The sequence below is a fragment of the Bos indicus x Bos taurus genome, chromosome 2 (genome assembly GCF_003369695.1).
Source record: "Bos indicus x Bos taurus breed Angus x Brahman F1 hybrid chromosome 2, Bos_hybrid_MaternalHap_v2.0, whole genome shotgun sequence".
NCBI lineage: Eukaryota > Metazoa > Chordata > Mammalia > Artiodactyla > Bovidae > Bos > Bos indicus x Bos taurus.
In genome coordinates this window covers 113,048,992-113,073,554 of record NC_040077.1, presented here as the reverse complement: position 1 = coordinate 113,073,554, position 24,563 = coordinate 113,048,992, and the positions used below count along the sequence as shown (strand labels likewise).

The 24,563-nt window shown below is 42.5% G+C and overlaps 1 protein-coding gene across 2 annotated transcripts in view; it reads left to right on the top strand.

Annotated features, from left to right (window-relative positions):
* Positions 1 to 10,907: 10,907 nt before the first annotated feature.
* Positions 10,908 to 24,563, top strand: part of DOCK10 (dedicator of cytokinesis 10) — a 304,461-nt gene continuing 290,805 nt past the window's right edge. Inside the window, exon 1 of one of the 2 annotated variants that reach the window (XM_027514857.1) lies at positions 10,908 to 11,174. In XM_027514857.1, coding sequence (XP_027370658.1) covers positions 11,052 to 11,174 — 123 coding nt within the window. In that variant the 5' untranslated portion in view covers positions 10,908 to 11,051. The remainder of the gene's footprint in view (positions 11,175 to 24,563) is intronic. The other variant, XM_027514867.1, reaches the window with a different exon arrangement.

Genomic DNA, 24,563 nt, shown 5'->3' with positions numbered 1-24,563 from the left:
GCCTTCTCCCTTTTCAAGAACTGAGCTCTAGGCAATGCTGTTATGTTTCTATTTCACTTCTTTTTAATGTATCAAGGGCAGAGGCAAAGCAGAGCATATGCACAGGAAATGGGTTAGTGCAAATGCAAGCACACACCAAAACCACATGCCTGAGAAAAGACAGTTACAATGTCAGATGGATTTTTTATTTTAAAAAAAGAAAATTTTCCTGGAAATGAAATAGCTTCTTTACATGAACTACATCCACCAAAAAACATTTTTCTCCAAATATCTTCCACCCACCTAATCACCGTATGGAAGTAATGCTTTAAAAACTTAAATGAGCATAGACTAAATATCAGTATGTTTCCTTCTGGGGCTACCTATTAGGAAAAAAAAAAAAAAAACACATCCTTTATCTCATTTAAATAGTTACTTGTTATTTGTTAAGTATATATTTGGTGTAACATTCTTTTAGTTCAATGAAGAAAATAGCAAATGATGTCATGATTTCTGATTAGTGTTATCAACTGCTGCTGCAACTGAAGTGGTTGTGTCCAACTCTGTGCAACCCCATAGACAGCAGCCCGCTGGGATTCTCCAGGCAAGAACACCTGAGTGGGTTGCCATTTCCTTCTCCAAGTCTTATCAACATGCAATAGTAAAAACAACAAATCATATATACATACATATTTGACTCATATCCAGAATATATACATTAAACTTTAAAATAAATAAGAGAGAGGGACAACCACATTTAAAATGAGCAAAAATTGAAATAGATTTTCTTTTCTAATTCAGAATTTTTCTCTTAGGAATTTGACTGTGTGAGGTATTTTCCTTATCAGTTGAGATATTTGTATATCGAAGATATTCACTTTTCTTATTTTTTATTTACCCAATTCTATTATTTGCCCATTGGCTTTTATTATTTCTTCTGCCAAAATAAAAATTTAAGTTTTTATATATTTAAATACTACATTTTTTTCCTTCTATAATATCTAGGATTCCTGTCTTCATTCAGAGAATATCTTAATTAAATTAATAATGAAACAAATTAACAGTAAAATATAGTTCAACTAATAAAATCCAAAACCACTTCTTTGAAGAGACAAATATAAGATAATCCCCCTCAAGAATTCAATTAAAGAAAATAAGAAAGAAAGAAATTCAAGATTCAGAATGGGAAAAGCCTTTGGATATAAAGAAACAAATTAAATGTCAGTGAAAAGAAACAAGGGGCGGGCTTCCTTCCTTCCTTCCTTCCTTCCTTCCTTCCTTCCTTCCTTCCTTCCTTCCTTCCTTCCCTCCCACCAGGAAGCCACCACCTTCCTGGTGGCTCAGTGGTAAAGAATCTGCTTGCAATACAGGAGACACAGGAGACGTGGGTTTGATCCCTGGGTCAGGAAGATCCCCTGGAGGAGGGCATAGCAACCCACTCCAGTATTCTTGCCCGGGGAAATCCCACGGACAGAGAAGCAAGAAAGCTATGGTCCATGGGGTCACCAAGAGTCGGACACGACTGAAGCAACTGAGCACAGCACAGCACAAAAGGAAATAAAGCATGCAGGACAACTAAGTTAATCTCTTCAGTAAGTTAATGTTATTAATATTATCAAAAAGGAGGCGGAGAACGGCTTTAAATGAAAGTCTTAAGACGTAACAACCAAATTAATGTATCTTCTATGATTAAATTCTGGGTTGAACAAAGTAGCTATAAAAAAGCAGTGTTTGGGGAACAATTGGAGAAATCTGAATATGAGCTGGATGACAAAAGTTATGAAGAGACTGATTTCAGTGTGTTAAATGATATCGCAGTAATGTGGAAGAACATTTTTACTCTCCGGAGATAAATGCTGAATTATTTAGAAATGTAGGATCACGATTTCTCTAATTTAAAATAGCTAACTACAGCTGGGAGTTATATGGATGTTCATTGTACTCTTTTGAAATTTTTTTGTGCTGTGCTTACTTGCTTCAGTCATGTCCAACTCTTTGCAACCCCATGGACTGTAATCCACCAGGCTCCTCTGTCCATGGGGATTCTCCAGGCAAGAATACTAGAGTGGGTTGCCATGCCCTCCTCCAGTGAAATTTTTAGGCTTATTTAAAATCTTCATAATAAAACTTTTTTATTTTGTTTTAGTCAGTAAGGGGAAATATAATATGTTAATGCTATGTGCAATTCTAAAGCAAATGTTTTTAAAACATGGAAAATGGATGATAGTCTTAGAAAAATACAAATTCTTAATAATTAAAAGAAGATGTACAAATCTTGCCTAAATGCTTTGCTACAGAAAAGATTTGAAAGTGATTATAGATCGCCTACTTAAAAAAATGCACCAGGACCAGATGGCTCCACAGCTGGATTCTATTCAATCTTTGGAGACCAAATGATCCCAGTGTTTTTTAAATTATCATCGGCCATGGAAAGGGACAGAAGTTGCTCCAATCCACTCTAGGAAGCTAAAGTCTTCCTAATGAAGAAGTCACTTCCAAAAAGGAAAAGGTGACCAATCTCATTCATGCAGATAGCTACATAATTCTCAAAGACATAATAGAAAACAGATTCATTTTTCTGTTGCTCTCTTTTAAAAAAGAAGCAATTAAGTTATAATTTGTCATGACTCTTTGTGACCCAATGGACTGTAGCCCGCCAAGCTCCTCTGTCCTTGGGATTCTCCAGGTGTTTGCCTTGCCCTCCTCCATTGGATCTTCCGGAACCAGGGATCAAACTCAAGTCTCCTGCATCTCCTGCACTACAGGCAGATTCTTTATCCACTGAGATACCTAGGCAGCCCATAATTTGTTATATAAGGTGTATTTCTGTGAGAATAGTGAGTAACCAACATATTGGAGAAGCGAAAGAGGACCCTGAAATGCCTAGAAGAATAAAACAATACAAGGGTTTAATTATGCATGGAAGCAATTGAAAAGTTCCCATTCTATATTTACTAACCATTTCCTTCTTCCTCATATCAAGGCAAAATCTGCCTCTGAGTAATTTTTACAGATGGAGAAATAAAGGTCCTGGGACATTAATTCCCTAGGGCCAGACTACAAATTAAATCCAAAGCAGGATAGAAAACCCAGTGCTGGTTTCTGTCCAAACTGTTCTTTTCTTTCAAGCATGTGCCTCTCTTTGAGATATGCCCCCAAGGATTCTGGTGGACTTATCGTGCTCTGCATGTGGAGAGTGGGCAGAATATACAGCCTGGCAGAGAGTTTCACATTCAAATCATATTAGGGTAAGTGCAATTTTCTTCTAAGGAGTGATCTGTCTTCTAAACACCGTAACAAATCCATATCAAATTTAATTCCTTTGCCCATAAACAACACAGAGGCACTCTGCTTTGTCAAATGGCTCTGGCAAGGACTAATAGATGCCCATAAATATCACACCTCTCAAACCATATTTTCCCCGTTGCTTTTTAATATTCCCTTGGCAAAGTGAAGAAAAATGTACCTTATGAAGCAGGATTCAGCCAAAAAGGCACTGGATATAAATCTAATTGTTTACTTTTTTTCTTTATATTAGAGAACAAAGAAATGTTTATGGTAAAGTCTTTTTCTTACATTATTGTTGTTTGCAATTCCGATATACCCACTCCAGTATTCTTGCCTGGAGAACTCCATGGACAGGGAAGGCTGTCAGGCTACAGTCCATGGGGTTGCAAAGAGTCGGACACAACTGAGAGACTAACACGCACACACACACACACACACACACATACACACACCAACAAATTATAGTCACTACAGTGTCAGGGTAAGTTACCTACTTCGGTGAATCTCTTTTCCTACGATTAAAAATAGGGTAAATGTCCTTTTCCCTTAATAGGGAAACAGGAAGGAAGACTTGATAATATCCCAGAATCATTTTAACTTTCAGTTCAGTTCAGTCTCTTAGTCATGTCCTACCCTTTGCGACTCCATGAACCACAGCACGCCAGGCCTCCCTGTCCATCAACCAACTCCCGGTGTCCACCCAAACCCATGTCCATCGAGTCAGTGCTACCATTCAACCATCTCATCCTCTGTCATTCCCTTCTCCTCCTGCCTTCAATCTTTCCCAGCATCAGGGTCTTTTCAAATGAGTCAGCTCTTCACATCTGGTGGCCAAAGTATTGGAGTTTCAGTTTCAACACAGTCTTTCCAATGAACACCCAGGACTGATCTCCTTTGGGATCGACTGGTTGGATCTCCTTGCAGTCCAGGGGACTCCCAAGAGTCTTCTCCAACACCACAGTTCAAAAGCATCAATTCTTCAGCACTCAGCTTCCTTTACAGTCCAACTCTCACATCCATACATGACCACTGGAAAAATCATAGCCTTGACTAGACGGACCTTCATTGGCAAAGTAATATCTCTGCTTTTTAATACGCTATCTGAAAAAGTGAAAGTGAAAGTGAAAATGAAGTCGCTCAGTCCTGTCTGACTCTTTGCAACCCCATGGACGGTAACCTACCAGGCTCCACGGTCCATGGGACTTTCCAGGCAAGAATACTGGAGTGAGCTGCCATTTCCTTCTCCAGGGGATCTTCCTAACCCAGGGATCGAACCCAGGTCTCCTGCATTGCAGACAGACGCTTTACCGTCTGAGCCACTAGGGAATCTAGGTTGGTCATAACTTTCCTTCCAAGGAGCAAATGTCTTTTAATTTCATGGCTGCAATCACCTTTCCACAGTGATTTTGGAGCTCCCCAAAATAAAGGCAGCCACTGTTTCCCCATCTATTTGCCATGAAGTGATGGGACTGGATGCCATGATCTTAGTTTTCTGAATGTTGAGCTTTAAGCCAACTTTTTACTCTCTTCTTCCACTTTCATCAAGAGGCTCTTTAGTTCTTCTTCACTTTCTGCCATAGGGTGGTGTCATCTGCATATCTGAGGTTATTGATATTTCTCCTGACAAACTTGATTCCAGCTTGTGCTTCTTCCAGCCCAGTGTTTCTCATGATGTACTCTGCATATAAGCTAAATAAGCAGAGTGACAACATACAGCCTTGACGTACTCCTTTTCCTATTTGGAACCAGTCTGTTGTTCCATGTCCAGTTCCAACTGTTGCTGACCCATATACAGGTTTCTCAAGAGGCAGGTCAGGTGGTCTGGTATTCCCATCTCTTTCAGAATTTTCCACAGTTTATTGTGATCCACATAGTCAAAGGCTTTGACATAGTCAATAAAGTAGAAATAGATGTTTTTCTGGAACTCTCTTGCTTTTTCGATGATCCAGCGGATGTTGGCAATTTGGTCTCTGGTTCCTCTGCCTTTTCTAAAACCAGCTTGAACATCTGGAAGTTCAAGTGTTGCTGTGTTGCTGTATTGCTGAAGCAACACATGTTGCTTCGGTTCATGTGTTGCTGAAGCCTGGCTTGGAGAATTTTGAGCATTACTTTACTAGCGTGTGAGGTGAGTGCAATTGTGCAGTAGTTTTAGCATTCTTTGGCATTACCTTTCTTTGGGATTGGAATGAAAACTGACCTTTTCCAGTCCTGTGGCCCCTGCTGAGTTTTCCAAATTTGCTGACATATTGAGTGCGGCACTTTCACAGCATCATCTTTTAACTTAGACATTTGTATATGCCTTCTCTATTAATTAACAAAATGTTCCTCTTTCTAACTTCAATGTTATTAAATTATCTCTCAATTTTATTTTATGGATGATGGGGGCAATATTGTACGCTTCATCTGACTTTTAGGATGAATGACTTTTAGCATGGCTAAACTTCACCTGGTTTAGGATGAATTATTTTAAAAACACACAAAATAGTGATTATATTTTGTAGATTGCATAACACTAGGCAAACAAATAGTTAAGCCTTGAGACAGGCTGATGGTCAGGCTGAAACCTGGGATGCAATGGACTTGGTATCACTTAGGAAAGGTGCCTTAATCTCACAGAAATTAGTACAAGGGGTATTCATCCTAGTTTCTACAGTCTCTTAGTACCAAAACCTGGACTCACACCCAGGTCTTCAGATACCTGGACCAAGTGATGAAACGTTCACACTATTCTATCTCTAGATATAGTAAAGATGATACCATTTTCTCTTTTCTATTTATTATTGATAAAGTTTCTAAAAGCTTTCCTTACTCATAATACTAGTGTAATCAGCCCTGGACAAAATCATGGAGAAGGATGGTAGGAGGGGACTACTGACAATTTCATTTTTCTAGTTGTATAGAGCTTCAAAATGTATGAGGACAGGTAATCAGTGCTTGTGTGTGTGTGTGTGTGTGCGTGCGTGCTCAGTCGTGTCTACCTCTTTGCGATTCCATGGACTGTAGCCCGCCAGGCTCCTCTGTCCATGGAATTCTCCAGGCAAGAATACCGGAATGGGTTTCCATTTTCTAATCCAGTGGTTCTTCCTGACCCAGAGATTGAACCCACATCTCCTATGTCTCCTGGATTCGCAGGTGGATTCATTTACCACTGTGCCACCTGGGAAGCCCAATCTGTGGTTACTGCACCTGAAAAAAACCACTGATGCTTTTGAATAAGAAGGGAGAGTATCTGAGCTCTAAAGAAGGAAAGGAGGGAGGGAGGGAGAAGAGGAAGGAAGGAAGAAGCACCGGAAACTCCCATGAGACAATTTTTTTCAATCTTAGAGCCATAAGAAAATAAAAGATGTTAATATGGGTCCTACTGGATAGACACCATTTCCAGAATATTACCCCCCGACCCCTAACTAGTGTTTTATAAATCAGTTTCTCTATTTGAAATTAAGTTGTTTGAATGTAAAGACCATTTACTTTGCTCTCTGCCCCATGGCTTAGATTGAGATCCTGTCCAGAGTGGATAATTCATAAATGGCTGTCAAAAGTGGGGTTATCTCTTTCTGATTAAATGGCTTGCTCCAAGCCAAATAATTAAATGGCTTGGTCCAAGCCAACTGATTAAATGGCTTGGTCCAAGCCAACTCAAATGAAAAGTAGAGTTAGAACTTGATAAAATTTGATTGCAGGCTGTGTTCTACATACTAGAAAATACAGAACAGTAAAAGCTTGAATTTAAAGTAATTGAACAAAATTGCCACTTCAAGATATTTTTTAACTTTTAAAAATTTTATTGAATCTGTAGTTAATACCCTTTTGTTATTTCAATATCATTTTGTAAAATATTATTGTATTTACTTGTTTGTGAATAGCTTATTATATATGTGATACAAAATCCAACAAACACATAGAACGTATGAACATATTAACATGTGTATTAATAATATACATCGGCACTCCTGTCCCCCAGCTGTTAAGTTCCCCTTCCCAGAAACAATAACTGTAATCTGTTTCTTGTACAACCGCCAACACAATGAATTTTAGAACATTTTCATCATCCCCCAAAGAAACTGTGTACCCATTAGCTGTCACTCCCCATTTTCTCCCAACTCCTCCAGCCCTAGGCAGCCACTAATCTACTTTCTGGATCTAGATTTGCTAATCCTGGGCATTTCGTTTAAAAAAGGTATCATAATTGTGTGATCTTTAGTGACTATCTTATTTCATTTAGCATAGTGTTTTCAAGGTTCATCCACCTTGTAGCACATACTAATATTTCATTTTTATTGCCAAAGAATATTCTATTGTATGAATATATCACATTTTATTTATCCATTCAGTTGGAGTATACTTACATTTTTTTCACTTCTTGCTACTGCTACTGCTGCCAAGTTGCTTCAGTCGTGTCCGACTCTGTGCAACCCCATAGATGGCAGCCCACCAGGCTCCCCCATCCCTGGGATTCTCCAGGCAAGAACACTGGAGTGGGATGCCATTTCCTTCTCCAATGCATGAAAGTGAAAAGTGAAAGTGAAGTCACTCAGTCGTGTCCGACTCCCAGCGACCCCATGGACTGCAGCCCACCAGGCTCCTCCATCCATGGGATTTTCCAGGCAAGAGTACTGGATTGGGGTGCCATTGCCTTCTCCATTTCACTTCTTAGCTATTATGAATAAGACTGCTGTGAACATTCTTGTACAACTTTTTATCTAAATATATGTCTTCATCTCTCTAGGAGCAGAATTGCTGGGTCCCGGGATAACTCTATGTATACCGTTTTGATGAACTGTCAAATTGTTTCAAAGCAGCTGTGCCATTTTATATCCCAACCACCAAAGCACAAGGGTTCCAATTTCCCCACATCTCCCAAACACGTACTATTTTCCATTTTTTCATTATGGTCCTCCTAGTGGGGGTGGCATCTCATTATGGTGTCTCATTGTAACTTTGATTTGCATTTCTCTGATGACTAATGACATTGAGCACTGGCTATTTACATATCCTCTTTGGAGAAATGTATGATCAATCCTTTGCAGATTCTTCCATTGGGCTATTTTTCTTTGCACATGTAAAACCTCCTCCATTATCAACATCGCCTATCAAGTACATTTGTTACAACTGATGAACCTACATCAACACAGCATAATCACCCCGAGTCCACATTTACATAAATTAGGATCTTCATGGCACCTTCATAGATTTGCCTTTACAAAGCATCTTAGCCACGTCTCTCCCGGGAACTGGAAGATGGGTGACAAGCAGAGAGTCAGAGAATCCCAAAGTAGCAAATCTGAAATTATGGTTCTGCAGCAAAGAATGTCTATGTCTATGTAGACACTCAGCTCTCTGTCCTTGACATCCAGAAGAGAGTCTAGCTAAAACCTACGTGACTGTCAACGACCAAGGAGAGTCCCAGTGTGTATCATTACTGAAATGCCCTGATGGTAAAGGTCACTTACATTTACCCTCCTTCTTGGTGTGACCCATGGAATAAACATCATACAGGGTATGGGTAGGACAAATTGGCATTTGTTCATCAAATCCTCTCACACCAGTGCTCCGGGTAACCATTACTATTCGTAGTAATCAAAGAAGGGTGAGTGACTTTCTGTTACTTGATACAGTTGAAGAATGCGTTGTATGGGTTATTCAGCGTTTTGGAGCAGGTCAGTGCCTCACCTGCCATAGTGAGGACACCCCGTGAGAAATTCTCATTTACACCAGCCTTCCCTTCCCGCACACCTTTCTGTCTATCTCTGCCTTAGGTATGCTGAGCTCTCTGACTATGCCAGCCCATCTAAGCCCCTGGGAAAGTCATCCACAAACCAACATTACTGAGCAACTCTGGTGTGCCATGCAGTGTTCTGAAACCAGGGACAAAGACGAGATACTTTCTGTTGGGAAACTGAAGTTCATTCCAAAGTGCTCAATGAATTCTCTCTCTGAAGAAAATATGCATTTGAAAGCATCACCACAGGGCACACCTGTTAGTGGAGGGTGTGGCTGGAAGGAGTTATTCCCACAGAGATCTTCATGTCACCACAAGGCAACCACCTACTTTGCTTACACTCAGAGGTAACATATGGGTCCCATATTGGCTACCCATGTGAAAGCATATAATGCCAGACACAGTAGTTTATTAATACACAGGGTATCGGAGAGTCGACTGATGCTTCATATGGCACTTCTCAAGTCGTCTAGAGTCTCTGCCTATCATGATTTCTAGAATGTACCAAAACGATGCCCCATCAGTATCTCTGGCTAATTGAATCCCAGATATCAGAGAGCTCACCCACGTCCATTTATCGGCCACTTAAGAATTCTTTACACCCAAATGCAACCTTGTGTTAAACCATGTATTAGCGTGGGGAAAACCTCAGGGTCACAGACTGAGGAACTGCTGAGGAAACCTATAATATTTGGAATGCTGGGTACTTCACTAGTTGTCTGACTCTTTGCAACCCCACAGACTGTAGCCTGCCATGTTCCGGTGTCCATGGGATTTTTTCAGGCAAGAATACTGGAGCGGGCTGTCATGCCCTTCTCCAGTGTATGGCTTTGCAAGCGGAATTTTTTTTTTTTTTTTTTTAACCTCTGAGCCACCGGGAAAGCCCAGAATACTTGGAATGGCTGTCCCCAATCTCTTCAGACTGGTGTCCTAGGGGCTGCGGGTGCTCGTCTCCATCCCAGCCCCAAATGTCGTTGGTGAACCACCCTGGGGTGTGACTCAGAATGAGAATTCTTAGATTTTAATCAGATAGCTGGGAACAATGTGCAGGCCAGATGAACGTGGGGCAAGAGTGGGAGCAGAGAAACAACACAGATATAAGTTCCACCCCCATACCTGACCCACGCTACCTGGTAAGACCACAGTCCGCTCGAGACAACTCACCCCATGTGATTCCACCCCTCTTCCCAACCTCTTACATCACATTACCCCGACTTACTGGTTTCTAGCTTGTATTATCTGAAACTCCCTTGTTCACAGATTCATATTCTTTATTAATTTGGTTATTTGCTGCCTCCCACCCCCAATTCAAAAACCTTAACACCCCCACCGCCTTAAGGTGGGGCTGGTAAGCTCCTTTCTTGGTCGTTTCCAGAACAAGGTGAACCGGCACGTAGTAGGTGGTTCCTGAATACTGGCTGAGGCTTGAATGAATTGGGAAGCTTAATCCAGGGTTCTGAGAGGAATTTTAGGCAAAGGAAATTTGGAAAGCCTGATGGGGTAGATGCTGCGGAAATCCCAGCCATCAGACCGTTTTTAAGCCTCTGACCTCTCTCCACGGCTGGAAGGGCGGACGGGCTTGGCCCGCGCCCCCTCGCCAGCCCGGGGAAAGTCTGGGCCAAACCAGCGAACGCGGCCAGAGCACCAGCCCTGCGAGGAACCTCCACATGGGGACGAGGGCGGCGGGAAGGCCCCGCCCGGAGCCCCGGGGCGGCGGACACAGCCCCGGGTGGCCAGCCGAGCCCGGGGGCGGCGCGGGTAGGAGCCGCCCCACGCGCGTCCCGCGCGGCCCCCGCTCCAGAGGCGCCGCCGCCGGGCCGGGGCCGCTCGCCGAGTTGGCCGCGCGCGCCCGGAGGAGCGCAGAGTTTGGAAAGTCGTCGCGAAGCTTCGGCGGAGAGCAGGGGGTGGGAGAGTGGGGGTGCTAGAGAGAAAAACCCGCCTCTTGCGAGTAGAGCGAGGAAGAGGGGGGGAAAGGCGCCGAGTTCCGCTTCCTGAACCGCGGTGGGTAGAGGAGGTCGGCGCGGGCCAGGCCGGCGGGACGCGCACTTCGGGCCCGCGACGGGCGATGGCCGGCGAGCGGACCCGCAGGTTCACCCGGAGCCTTCTGCGACCCGGGCAGGCGGCCGAGCTCCGGCACAGCGCCGCGTCCGCCGCCGCCGTGGCCGTCAGCAGCCGGCAGCAGCAGCGGGTGAGTGTCGCGCGCCCCCCGCGCCTTCCCTGCGCGCCCCGGGCGGCCGGGGACCCCGCTCCCGCAGCCGGGTCTCCGCGAGCCCCTGGGCGCCCCAGCCCCGGCCGCCCCCCGCTTCCCCTCCCCCGCAAGTCCTCCCCCAGCCTCCTTGCCCTGCGCCCCAACGCACCACCTCCGCGAGGCAGCGATACCGACGCTTGGGGACCGAGGGAGCGCGTCTGGGGACTGGGGACACTCCGAGGAGCGACCGCATGGACCGCAGAAACGCAGCGTGGGAGAGGATGTGCCTGGGTTGGAGGCGTGGGGGCGGTGAGGAGGTGACAGGAACGCATCGCGAGTCACACGGGTGATAGGTTGTGGGGTCCCAGAGCGTCGAGCGGTGGGCGAGTCTACGGAGGGGAACCCCTCGGTCCACAGGTCTGCGCGCCCCCTTCACCCCCGGTGTCTGGTGCGTCGAAGGGGAAAAGGCGATCGGAGGTCCTCTCCTGGGCTAAAACCTGGGAGCCTCACCTGAACGCTATCACAGAAACAAATGCACTTCTCACCCACCTCCCTCCACCGGGCAAAAACCCACAAACCGCTTGATGGGACTTCAGAAAGGGCTGAGGGAACCAGACTGGAGAAAATGTGGGTCATTAAGACGTGGGTCAGTGGTTTCTGGTATTTTTCTAAGATGTTCGTGGGGTTCTCCAGCCAAGATTGCTTTACTGGTTACTTCCTTATTGAAATGCCTTCTAAGAGAGCGGGGTGATTTCCGCGGGAAATCCCTGGGGCAGCCTCCAGCAATGCTCATCTGATTCCCAAATCATATCCATAGCTTCCCAGAGGTTCAGAAGTTCCAGTAGGTGTCACCCTCCAGGGTGGAAGTCTCAGGAAGAGAAAAAAAATAAATCTACTCTGGTGGGAAAGGGAGACGAGTGGCAACAGCCTTAAAGCAAGACTTGGGTTCAGCAGCCACACTCTTGGCTTGCCTCTCTGGACCGGAATCCCACTTTGTGGCTTCCATTTTTCTTTTTGCCAGGAAATATCATTAGGAATTAAACGGCTTCTTTTAAGAGTGTCAAAGAAAGTGTTACTCTTGCCAGTCACCCATGAGGAAGGAGCCAAGGGCTACCCAGAGCCGGTTCCCACAGCCAGGACTTTTCTTTAGAGCCATAGGTCTGAAAGTTAAACAGAACGGAAGCTAATTGCCTGGCAGAGGACTAGGCATCGGATGCCCAAGAGGGTGTCGGTGATTGGAGTGTGAAATGAGTAGGTGGCCATATCTTCTCTCTCTCTCTCTCTCTCTCTCTCTCTCTCTCTCTCTCTCTCTCTCTCTCTCACCACTCACTGGCTGCAGTCTGCCATTACCCAGAGGGAATTCAAGGCTTAGCAGAATAAGTGGGTGCCCTGATTCTGATATCAGCATGGACATTTTCAAGGCAGGAAGGATAAACCATCAAAAAGAACTTTTTTTTTTCCCCCTGAAAAGAAGGTTCAATTGGAGTAAGAAGTAGAGATAGTAATATCTTCCAGCATTCCTAGAGAATAATTTTTACTTTGAAATGATTATTCAGGATGGTGGCTTTGTCATTCTCTGCCATGTGCCTTTAAGATAACTTTGTTTTGCTATTGATTCATTTTACCAAATCTCAGTAATGATCTGGTAGAGAAATGCAGCGAACTAAGTAGCATTCAATTGGAATAAACAGCCTAAATGCTGTTTTTGATTTGGGTTTTGTTTTCAACTGGGTTCTCCTGGAGTTTTGTAGCACTTGACTTTCTCTAAAGAATATGTATCCTGGATACTTTTGTATGCAGACGCACACATTATTTTCTCCAAATTTACGTCAGATTTGAAATCCTAGGGAGTCTTGTCAAAATGAATAAGCTCAATGTCTTAAAAAGAGTTGGGGCAAGGGGTGATTCGCTGGCAGAGGCCTTCCTGCCTCCCTCAGCTCACTTCAGCACCGTGGCCAACACGCCTAAACAAGCTTTTGCCAAGACATTTCAAGGGATCTTACACATCTAGTCAGGCAGTTTGGGCAGTGATTTTGGCAGCAGGAAGCCATGTGCTTGGCATCCATTCTATCAGTTCACTCTTTTTTTTTTCTTTTTTCAAGTGTCACGTTAATTTTTCCATCACTATACTTTAAATCTACATTGTACAAAGTGACCAGGAAGTGTGCATCCGTAATCGACCCACCTCTGAGGCTGTAACTTTCATACCAGTGTCTTCTTGGGCTCTTTTGATACTAAACCCGTTTCTCATTCCAGTGAATTGAGATGGGTTGATTCTCAGGAACCTTGTAAAAAGAAAACAAAGATATTGTACCATCTTTATTTAGTAATTTCATATTTGTTTCTTTCCCAGCAAATAACTACCTCATTGACGTTAAAACTTCCAAACATAACTTATTAATAGTCTTCAAATTTTGCTCACATTGCTCAAGATGAAAATACTCTGCTAAATACAGAGAAGTTACAACAGCTTTAACAGTTAATTGTCTATAACATACACCAAGGTTTTTCCTAGACTAATTTTAAGGTGATCCATTAGTATTCTTTATACAGGTGAAAAATGATCTTCAATTTTCTTGTCTTTTTATTTTTAATATAAAAGTTGGAAGGACCATCAATTTGCAAGTCACCACCATCAACTTTAAAAAAAAATAGTTGTCATCAGCAGATGGAGGTAAACAAGCTGAATTGCATAACTCTAGGAGGTAGGGGCCTTCAGTTTATATTCATGTATCCATAGCATGGACCTTCCCTAGTGGCTTTCACAGTAAAGAAGCCTCCTGCAATGTGGGAGACCTAGGTTCCATCCCCGGGTTGGGAAGATCCCCTGGAGGAGGGCTTGGCAACTCACTCCAGTATTCTTGCCTGGAGAATCCCCATGGACAGAAGAGCCTGGCAGGCTCCAGTCCATGGGGTCGCAAAGAGTCGGACATGACTGAGCTGCTAAGCACACATACGTATGCGTAGAAGAATTCAGTGTTCTAACAGGAAAAAGAATTTGTCAAAAATAATTAACTCTTAAAGGGTGACAGGAAGATGATGCATTCTCTGAGTTGGCACCCAAACTCAAAGGGATTCTGTTAGGCAGAACATCCCTTTTGAACCTAAGACCCTGTAGCTGAACAACGCAGTGAAGATGAAGCCTAGCTTACATCGATCCACTTCCTTAAGACTCCTTGTGTTCCTTCAGGTCCTCAAATCCTAGTTGTCAGGGGAGAAAATGAATAGACTCAGGGAAGAAGATTACGGGCAGCCCACTCCAGTACCACAGGTAGAATTGTGTGTATTGGAGTAAGCTGTCATCTATTGAAAAAATATTTGAGAGACACTAGAAGGTCTTGGTGGAAAAAACCTGTCTTGCTGCTAGATTATAGAATACCCTTTATGAAATCTCTCTTTTGGGGACCAGAATCATCCAGAGTGTTATGGAGAGACTGCTGTAGACTTTGATAGGGGTAATAAGAGGTTATTATAAGAAGAGATGAGGTTGTCAGACAGACAAGGTTTTGGACTCTGTGTCCTATCCGCATAATAGAACAGGAAATCTTCAAACTGTGTTTGAATTATGGAAGGATGCTGAGTGAGGGCACTTACTAGGGGGCCTGCTTTTAGGCCAGTTGCTGAGAGAAATAGAGGTGGGTTCCAAGGCAAAGCTTGATTTCAGTTTTAACCCAAGACACTGCAGGAGCTCACACGCAGGCTGACTCCTGGTGAGGACCCACCTTATTCTACGTTCCTTTTAATATAATAGCGCAGTTATCTGCACTCTCAAGTTCATTGCAGCATTTTTCACAATAGCCAGAATATTCCATTGCAATGGATATGTAATACTCCATTGTGTATGTGGATATACACAAACACACACACATTATTTAACCTTATAAAAGAAATATCCTGCCATTTGTATAATTACATTAAGTGGAATAAGTCAGACACAGAAAGACAAATACTGCTTGAACTCATTTCTGTGTGGAATCTAGAATAGTAAAACTCATAGATGCAGAGAGAGTAGAACGGTGGTTGCTGGAGTGGGGAGAGGAGTGGAGGAAGAAATGAGAAGCTGGTCATCAAAGGGTACGGACTGCATGATAAATGAGTTCTGGGGCTCCAGTGTACAACTTCGTGACAGTAGTTGAAAATACCGTTTTGTACACTTGTCATGTACTAAGAGAGAAGATCTTAACTCTTCCCAGCACACACACACATACAAAATGGTGACTATGTAGAGGTGATGGATAAGTCATTTAATTTCATTGTGGTGATCGTTTCACAATGCGTACGTACATCACAATGTCAAATTGTACTCCTTAAGTATATACAGTTTTTATTTGTCAAAGGTATCTCAGTGACATTGTCTAAAAGAAAAAAAGGAATAAGAACAATAAAGAACAGTTAGGAGCAAAATATACATTTTGAAAAAGTATATATTTCCTCCTTAGTTATCCTGAGATTATTTTTCATAGAAAACAAGTGAATCACAACTCATGCAGAAGCCAATCTCAGAATCAAGTGAAGCTGAAGTATTTTCCTGAACCCCCCATTTATGGTAGAGTCCAACAAAGCAAGCTTCTCTAGTGCAGAATCTCAGTTCAAAAATGATTAGGAATATTTCTCCCATGTCAGGACTAGAATCTCTTATTGTTTTGGTTGAATATACCTACTGTGTTGGCCTCAAAGTTGTGATGCCATTAATTAGAGATTCTTTTTGATAAGAAGCTCTTCCTTTAAAATGTATAAAGGGATTTTACTTTCACATGAATTAGTTCATTTAGATAGCTTTCTACTGTTCATTAAGGGCTTCCCTGGTGGCTCAGATGGTAAAGAATCTGTCTGCAGTGCAGGAGACCAGGGTTCGATCCCTGGGTCGGGAAGATCCCCTGGAGAAGGTAATGGCAACCCGCTCTAGTATTCTTGCCTGGAGAATTCCACGGACAGAAGAGCCTGGTTGGCTACAGTGCAAATGGTCAGACACAACTGAGCGAGTAACACACACTGTTCATGAATTATAAACAAGATTGGTGCTCTTTTATCCATATATGTTCTATTTGATAGCAATTTAAGAGGAAAAAAAATTAATTTCTGTTAACATCGCATCAGATCTGTCACTTTGAGAGATAGGGACTTTTATGTGTGGAACGCGATTGGTCAGAGTAATGGAAGGCTGAGTAACAGAGAGGGTAAGAGCCTGGCTTGTGTCAGATGGTGGGAAGGAAGTACAGAGGCTGGTGGAGGTGTATGCATGACTGCCTGTTAAGTCACTTGAGTCATGTCCGACTCTTTGTGATCCTATGGACTGTAGCCTGCCAGGCTCCTCTGTCTATCAGATTCTCTAGGCAAGAATACTGGAATGGGTTGCCGTGCACTCCTCCAGGGATCTTCCCGACCAAAGGATTGAACTCACGTCTCTCATGTCTCCTGCATTGGCAGGCGGGTTCTTTACCACTAGCGCCACCTGGGAAGTCCTGGTGGAGGTTTATCAAAAACCAAAAAATCATTTGGTCAGTTCTTGCTTAAAGCCTTTTACGTGGTTCCTCGATGGGAACATGTCACTTTGTTCACATGTATTCTTTAGGACCTTTATTCTGTTGTTACACAGAAATTTCTTTGCACCTTGTGCTTGAATTGTATCCAAATTTATTAACTTCTTTTAAAGAGGAAACATCCTGCCAGAAGAGATTGTACTTAATCAGTATGTTTTTTTCCCTCCCCACCCAGCCAGAAAGGCCAAGTGGTAAAGAATGGACAACATTAATTCAGTAATCTCCCAAATTCCATATCCAAACTTGGATTTGAGGCTTCCTAACTTCCTCTGTTCCCCAGTGATACTCCTTTTGATATTTTAGAGAGCTTTGAATAAGAAGCAGAACCTTTGACCTACTGAAGATCTCTGATTGAGAAGCAGTGAATATGTAACTGTGTTTACAGGGGCAGGAGGAATTCTTAGAAGGAAGAATGTCCTCCCCTCTAAACTTTGTGGTATTTAGGTAGTTGAGAGTAGGAAGGGTTTTAAGAAACTGAGTGGGAGATACTAGAGTTTCTGCAAAATCCCATGCTGGGAGTGAGAGTCAGTGAAAAGATGCAGGAAATGATAGTGAAGGAAAATGAAACACTTGTTTTACTGTCAGTGTCTAGAATGAAAGCAATATGCAAAGCACAAGCCTATTTGTTTGGCATTCCCTGCACCCTTGCTTTGTTTTCGTTTTTTTCCACGGGATTCTTCACAACAAGCGTGTTTACATTTTAGCAGAAATCACAGGCTTTAGCAAAAATTCCAGTCCCACGTTTATAGTCTCAAATGAGGAAAGTCCCTTGCCTGGTGAAGAAGTCAACTCAAACTTAACTGACAAGATCAAGGTTGAATGTTATTATTGACTGTATCAACTCATGTTTTTGACTTCTCGAGGGCATTGCACAAGGAGCAACAGTGGGCTCTAGAGAACTTCTGCATGGGTCAAAAAATGAAAGAATGAATAAACATTCTCACCTGTCTTTTTCTTTACAACCTTCTTCTCTAAGGCCTAACGTAAAAAAAGAGCAGTCATAAACGTTACATAATAAACCATTTGTTGAGAACCTACAAAATGCCTGACACAGCATTATGTGTTTTATTTAATTCTCAGAGCTATCCTATGAGGAAGTCATTATAGTTACAGATTACACAAGAGGCCATTGAGACACTAGGGTTAATAGGTTGCTCTGAGTTAAGTGACATGGAGCCTCTTTTGCATCCTGGATAACAACCAGTTTTGTAGCTGCTTCCAATAGCATCTCTAAGTTGGAAGACTCAAGGCGCTGACTTTGCCTTCTGATGGGCAGCTCAGCCTAAAGAAGAACTCTGTCCTTCCCTCTGGCATCGCAGAGCAGCCACAGGTGTTCCCGTGAGTTTTCCTCTGAGACTAAAAGCCACAGCAGAGGCTCTTCCAGTTACCTGTATTAATAATCGACCCTCCCAAGGCAACCAGAGCTCAGTTATTAAATCCTTAAAATATGAACTCAGTCATCCCCATGCCATCTATCTGGCAAAGCCATAAACAAGTTGTGAAAGAGGGTGGGGTTACTTCTTCTCAAGTCCTCTTCTCTCCCAGGGCGGGCTGCTTCTCCATTCTCAGTCATTCCACCCAGTCCTGCAAGGGCCTGAAATCTTCCAGTGTATCGTGTGTCCTTGACGATGCGTATTTCCATTTGACTAGGTTGTGCTGAGAGTCTTTTGTCACATGCTGTCGTGTTCGAAGGAGTGATTCTAAGTGTCTTACAAAGATTGGTGTAAGACCGCAACAACCCAAAATATAGTAAAGAGGAAAAAATCAATATAAGCAACAACAACAAAAAGCCAGGTTAGGAAAGGGGGATGTAGTCAGGAGTAGGTCAGTGAAGTAGGATCAGTATATGAAACATATAACCATAGTCTTGCTAAAGGCACATCCTAGCGACCAAGTCAAAGAGGAAAACATGATTAGACGTGAGATTAAGAGAGCGTTGAGATAAAAGAAAATAATTCACTCTAGACATGGTCAGGTTTTTTTTTTTTAATCTTCAAATAAGCACTTTATTATCAAATAGATCAACATCAGAACAAGATTTCTAATTCCAAAAGAAGTTTCTTCACATAGTATCATATTGTGAAATACATTAGGGGTCTGATGCTAAAGCCTACATCCTGTTCCAGTTTCTCATGCAGTTGGGTAACTTGATCTATAAAGTATAAATTCATCTCATTCTTAGTGGCACTTAGACATGGTCAGCTTTAACTGGACTGAGATTCCGAAAACAAGACAGTTCTTTTCTGTAATTGTTCACAAAGGACATCATGATGCTGTGATGGATCCTTCATTCCTTAGAATGTGCTCCAGGGCCAACAGCATTGGCATCGCCTGGATGTTAGAAATGCGCCCCATACTAGACCTATTGGATCAGAATATGAAATTTAACAAGATCCTCTGGTGATTTGTAAGCACACTGAAATTTGAGAAATGCACACACACACATAGCTACATGTTTAGACTATTTTTGCAGTGTATTGTCAGGTAAAGGCAATTGTGTGAGGGTCTAGTATAGTGCAGACCTATTATAACTCTTTGAAAGAGTCTCTTGAGGCAAAGATAAAGATAAGACCACCTAGGGATGAAAATGAGATTGAGTCATTGCTAAGTGACTTTAGAGAAATCCCTTGCTTATTTGCATTCTGTTTGCTTCTGTAGCTAACACCTTAATTGTAGAGTGAGATTAAGGAAAACACTCTATAACATACACTACAGAGTTGTGATTGGAGTCTATGAAAGTTCTCGTCTTGGTTAGAACACCAAAGTTGGGTCCCAGGGTAAGGCCGGTGTCACCCTACTCGCCAGAGAATTTGAAAGCAAAATCACTCTAACTCGAGTAGGACATGTAATGATAATTCCTTATTGTTTTTGTTTTGTTTTTTTTATGTTGCCATCGTACTGAAACTTTTAGTTATTTGAAAATAAATGGTTATATCAGAAAATCTGACTGCTGGAATCAGAAAATGATGAACCTTTTTTTCTTTCAGTCATTGATTCTCAGAAAAAAAGATTTTTCTTGTTCATGGATGAATGTTCTAAGGATGGGATTCCATGGAGTTAAAGCCCTTGGTATCTTCACAGGTTGCGACAAATGTCCAGGAGCCCTGTGATTGCTGTCCTTCACCACCGTCTTGAGAGACCCTTTCCTCCTCACGACTGTCTAAGTTGAAGTTCCTTCATGCATTTTGAACAACTTGGCCAATTTGGGATTTGGTATAGGAAATATCAGATCCTATTGAGACTGAAGACCAGAATTCCAGCCCTGTCTCTGGGACTCTGCTTAGTCACTTCCCTTTTTGGAGTCTCAGTTTCCCCATCTGTGAAATTAGGGGACTAGATGAGAGAGTCCTTACATTTGCCGTTTCTCTGTCCTGGAGTTCTCATGGCTTCTTCTCATCCCTTGGTTTCTCGGCTGTCACCCACTCAGGAAATTCATCCCGAATTCCCAAATGCAAGCATCTTCTCCAGCCTCCTCCTAGTGGAGACGTCTCTCACCCATTACTGTGCTTCACTTTCCTCATTCTTTTTTCTCTTTTCCAACCTTTTTGCCTTCATATAAGTGCCATTGAGAGAAACGTGTATGTTTCACTACTTTTACACTATGTTTATTATATAAAAATGGCTTCCCTGGTAACTCAGTTGGTAAAGAGTCTGTCTGCAATGTGGGAGACCCAGGTTTGATCCCTGAGTGGGAAGATCCCCTGGAGAAGGAAATGGCAACCCCTCCAGTATTTTTGTCTTGAGAATTCCATAGACAGAGGAGCCTGGTGGATTACAGTTCATAGGGTCACAAAGAGTCAGACACGACTGAGTGACTAACACTTTCACTTTATTATATGAAAATAAGGAGGGGGAAGTCTCCCTTCCCACTGCAAATGAACATTTAAGGAAAGTCAGGAGAGTGGGCTGGGTGTATACCAGTGAGGGATCACAGTAGAATTATGACTTCAAAACAAGGTTGTCAGTATCTGCTAAGGATGTTCCTGAGTCATCTTCTTCATGGTCTACTTGGCAAGTGGTGAAAATGCAATTATATAGAAATATAGTGACCACATCCTAAATGGCAGGTACTTGACATGTACAGTCTCTTTCAATCCTCATGACAACCACATGGGGAAGGATTGGTGTTCGTATTGTATAAATGAGGAAAGAGATGCTTGGAGATCAGAAACTTGCCCCAGATCTGGTAAATGACTGGTAAGTGAGGAATCCAGGAGTCACATGCAGGCAGTCTGACTCTGGGTCTGTATTCACCACGATAACTCCATTCTTCAGATTGGGTCCACCAGGCAGGCAAGCAGATCTCATTAAACATGCAGTTAGCATCCATGTGAGAGAGCAAAGAGAGAAAGGAAACCTCAGAGTACTAGCCATAGGAAGAGGTTTTGAAAAAGAGTTTCTGAACGAGAGAAGAGCTGCAGTTAAGAGAGAAGAGTTTGCTCTGATGAACAATTTTTCACTTATGACCTCTCACCAGAGCTGTATACTGAGAATGACACCAACTCTGGACACCGTCAGTGCAGTTCTTTCCCAAGAACGGGACTGGCACGGGGTGTGTTAAACTTTGCAAACAGTGGTCCCTTCATCTCTTGAAAGGGGCATCATTTGATTCTTCTCCTTCTGTGGAAATACATTTCTGGCAAGATAAGCATAGAGTAGTTGGATTGCCGCATGACATCTGTTACTTTGTCTTTTGTGGTCTTGATTTTAATGTTCATGTTTACAAAGGAGAGGGTTTTTTTTTTTTCCTCCCCACTGAAATGAGATTTGTTCGCCTCTTGTCATTCACAGCAGCGTCAGTGGGCTGGAAAGAAAAGAAATGCTTGTGTTTGCTGGACTTGACATGCTGACCTACATTAAATGATGTAGAAATAATAAAATTTAATGAATGTGACCAAGTTAGTGGCAATAGAGCAAAACACTTGCCTTTGAAAACATTAATATTTTGCAATTGGATTTTGGTGGGAATGTCTGCCTCTGAGAATAGCAGAATTAATGGACCCAGATCATCAGAAGTTCCTTTAATTGTGCTGCTAAATGTGAGAATAGTCACTTTTCCTTATTCAATTTCAGCATAACTCCCTCTCCTGACATATAAAAGTAGGGAAGCGAGTCAGTTCTTTATGTTAAACACCCAAATGGCAGTTTAACAACAGGAGATAGAGGAGAGTCTATTGAAAAAGGTGAAACCGTTTGTGATGACCACAGTGAGCTTGTCTTCATGTAATTATTTTAGTAATTGCCAATCTAAATGACTCATTAAGGCTGTCAAAATGACCAGTGCTGTTTGGGCTTTCAGATCACACATTCTATAAACAGAACACAGGCCTGAACATCTGACTTGGCAACAAGCAAACAAAAAACTTGACAAAATGTACTATTCAATGAAATATGATAATTAAGTTATTTTTGAACACTCGTTGTTTATTTGATTAGCTCTTAAAAGTCCCTTTGTCATACTCTTCAGAAGGAGAAAATGGGAATTAACTATAGCTGAGTAACCTTCACAAAAATGAAAGTGCTATCAGAGCTCAGTAACTTTTTTGAAGAAGAAAATTCGAATCTGGAGAACTAATATTTAAAATCATTTACATTCATGTTGTTTACATTATTTTAAAATCTGTCATTTATTCAAAAGAGGATTTTATTTTCCAATGTAAAGTGTTCCATTTTGATTTAAAGTAGGTCTACCTACATAGCTATAAAACTTCCCTGTGAAACTGCCAGTAATAAAATTTATTGGCATACCCATATGCACAGATAAGACTCTTTTAGGACCTTTCTGAGTGCTAACAGGGAAGGTTTATTTATTAACTTCCATTTTTTGAAGTCAAAAGCCATTATGTGGTTCCTAGTCAATCAATTTGAAAAATGTATCTTTTTATCATTAGGAAGCAGTGGTTTCCAGGCTGTGTAACCTTGGCTGTGTCTTTAAGCTTCTTTGGGTTTCAGTTTCCTTGTCTTTAAAATTAGAATGTTGGACAGTAGGAGCTTTAAAGATGCCTTCGTTCTACGATCTAGGGGGTTATTCTTCTTCTTAGGATGTTGAATAGAGGATTCATTGTTTTCATTTTAATAACAGTATTATTGATTAACATAGCTGATTTTAGCAACTGAAGGAATTACTCCAAATGACCTACAACCAAAGTTGTATTTCAGAGATGAAAATGGTAACATAAAGTGGTTATTTGAGGATGTGATGAAGGGAATAGCTGTTTATACACACAGAGGACGGGGATAGTAGCATCCGAATTGGCAGAGGGACAGGCAGCAGTGCCTGAGGGGGGCAAGACACGCTCCTCTGACCCGGTAAAGGCTCAGAAGCTAGCATGTCAACTCATTTCCCGTTTTCTGTTCCTGCAGAGAACAAAGGTAGGCTCCATCTGCTTTAGGATCATTTCTCTGGTTCCCATGCCCAGTCTAGCATAGCAGCTCTCTGGCTTCATGTCTATGCCCGCCTCCTTTTAGCACCCACGTGACTACCATATAGCCCAGGGTGGGGGGAGTTTGAGCCATCACTCCATGCTCCACGCCTTCTCCTTGCCATCAAAAAGCAGCCAGAACCTCTCTTTCCAGTTTCATCCTTGTCACCTCTTTCTCCCACCTGAGAAAGGTAATATGGGCTGTCCCTGCCCTGGTGTGATTTCCAGGGTGTTGAAAAGACAGCAAAGTTCATCCTTCCCAGATCACTCTCTTAACAACTTAAACTCTTAACAAGATCCAGCCTATTTCATTCTGCAGTTAGAAGTCAACCTTAAAGACACAAGATGGTCATTGACTTGAATTCATGCCAAAGTGTAAATCCATTTCCCAGCGGGTATACCTCAGACAGTAAAGAATCTGCCTGCAATGCAGTAAACCTGGGTTCAATCCCTGAATCAGGAAGATCCCCTGGAGAAGGGAATGGCTACCCACTCTAGTATTCTTGCCTGGAGAATTTCATAGACAGAGGAGCCTGGCCATCTAGAGTCCATGGGGTCGCAAAGAGTCAGACACGACTGAGCAACTAACATCTCGCTTTTTTTTTTTTTTTTTTCATATCTTGGAAAGAGGCTTTAGGGGAAAAGGGCATGAGAACGGGAGGCTTGTACCAGAAATAATGGTCCTTCATTTATTGGTAATTGGTAGTCTGATCTCTGGCATGTAAATACATGACAAATGTCCAGTTGCCTTCCCTGAACCAGGAGGATGAAGTATGGTTTTGCCTTCAAGTTTCCAAAACCCTGAGACACTTTCCAGGATAAGCTCTGTGGTTATTGTTTCTCTATTCCCAGGATAGCAAGATGTCTGGCATACATACAGTAGGTATTTACTAAATGTTTGTTAAATGTGAGAGAGAATGTCCCCCTTGGAGATGGCAGAAGTATAGATTAGGCTTGTGAAAGGGAACCTAAGTGCCTGGCTTGCAGTGAAGAAATTCTCAGGCGTGTTTGAGAAGAAATACTTTGGCAATCAAGTAGGGCATACTGTATCTGCTGATAGTCACAAATTGAATTGAAGTAACCTGAACAGAATTGAGGGTCTTTCCAGGTGGCTCTAGTGGTAAAGAGCCTGCCTGCCAATGCTGGAGAGGTAAGAGACAGGGGTTCGATCCCTGGGTAGGGAAGATCCTCTGGAGGAGGGCATGGCAACCCACTCCAGTATTCTTGCCTGGAGAATGCCATGGACAGAGGAGCCTGGTGAACTACAGTCCATAGGGTCGCAGAGAGTGGGTCAAAACTGAAGTGATTTAGCATGTATGCACTAACGGAATTGAATTCAAGATTCTCACCGAAGGCTATTTGAAGATTAAAAAAAAAAAATTAGAATGTCAGTTGGCGTGAGTAGATACTCTTGGTTAAGAAAGGCT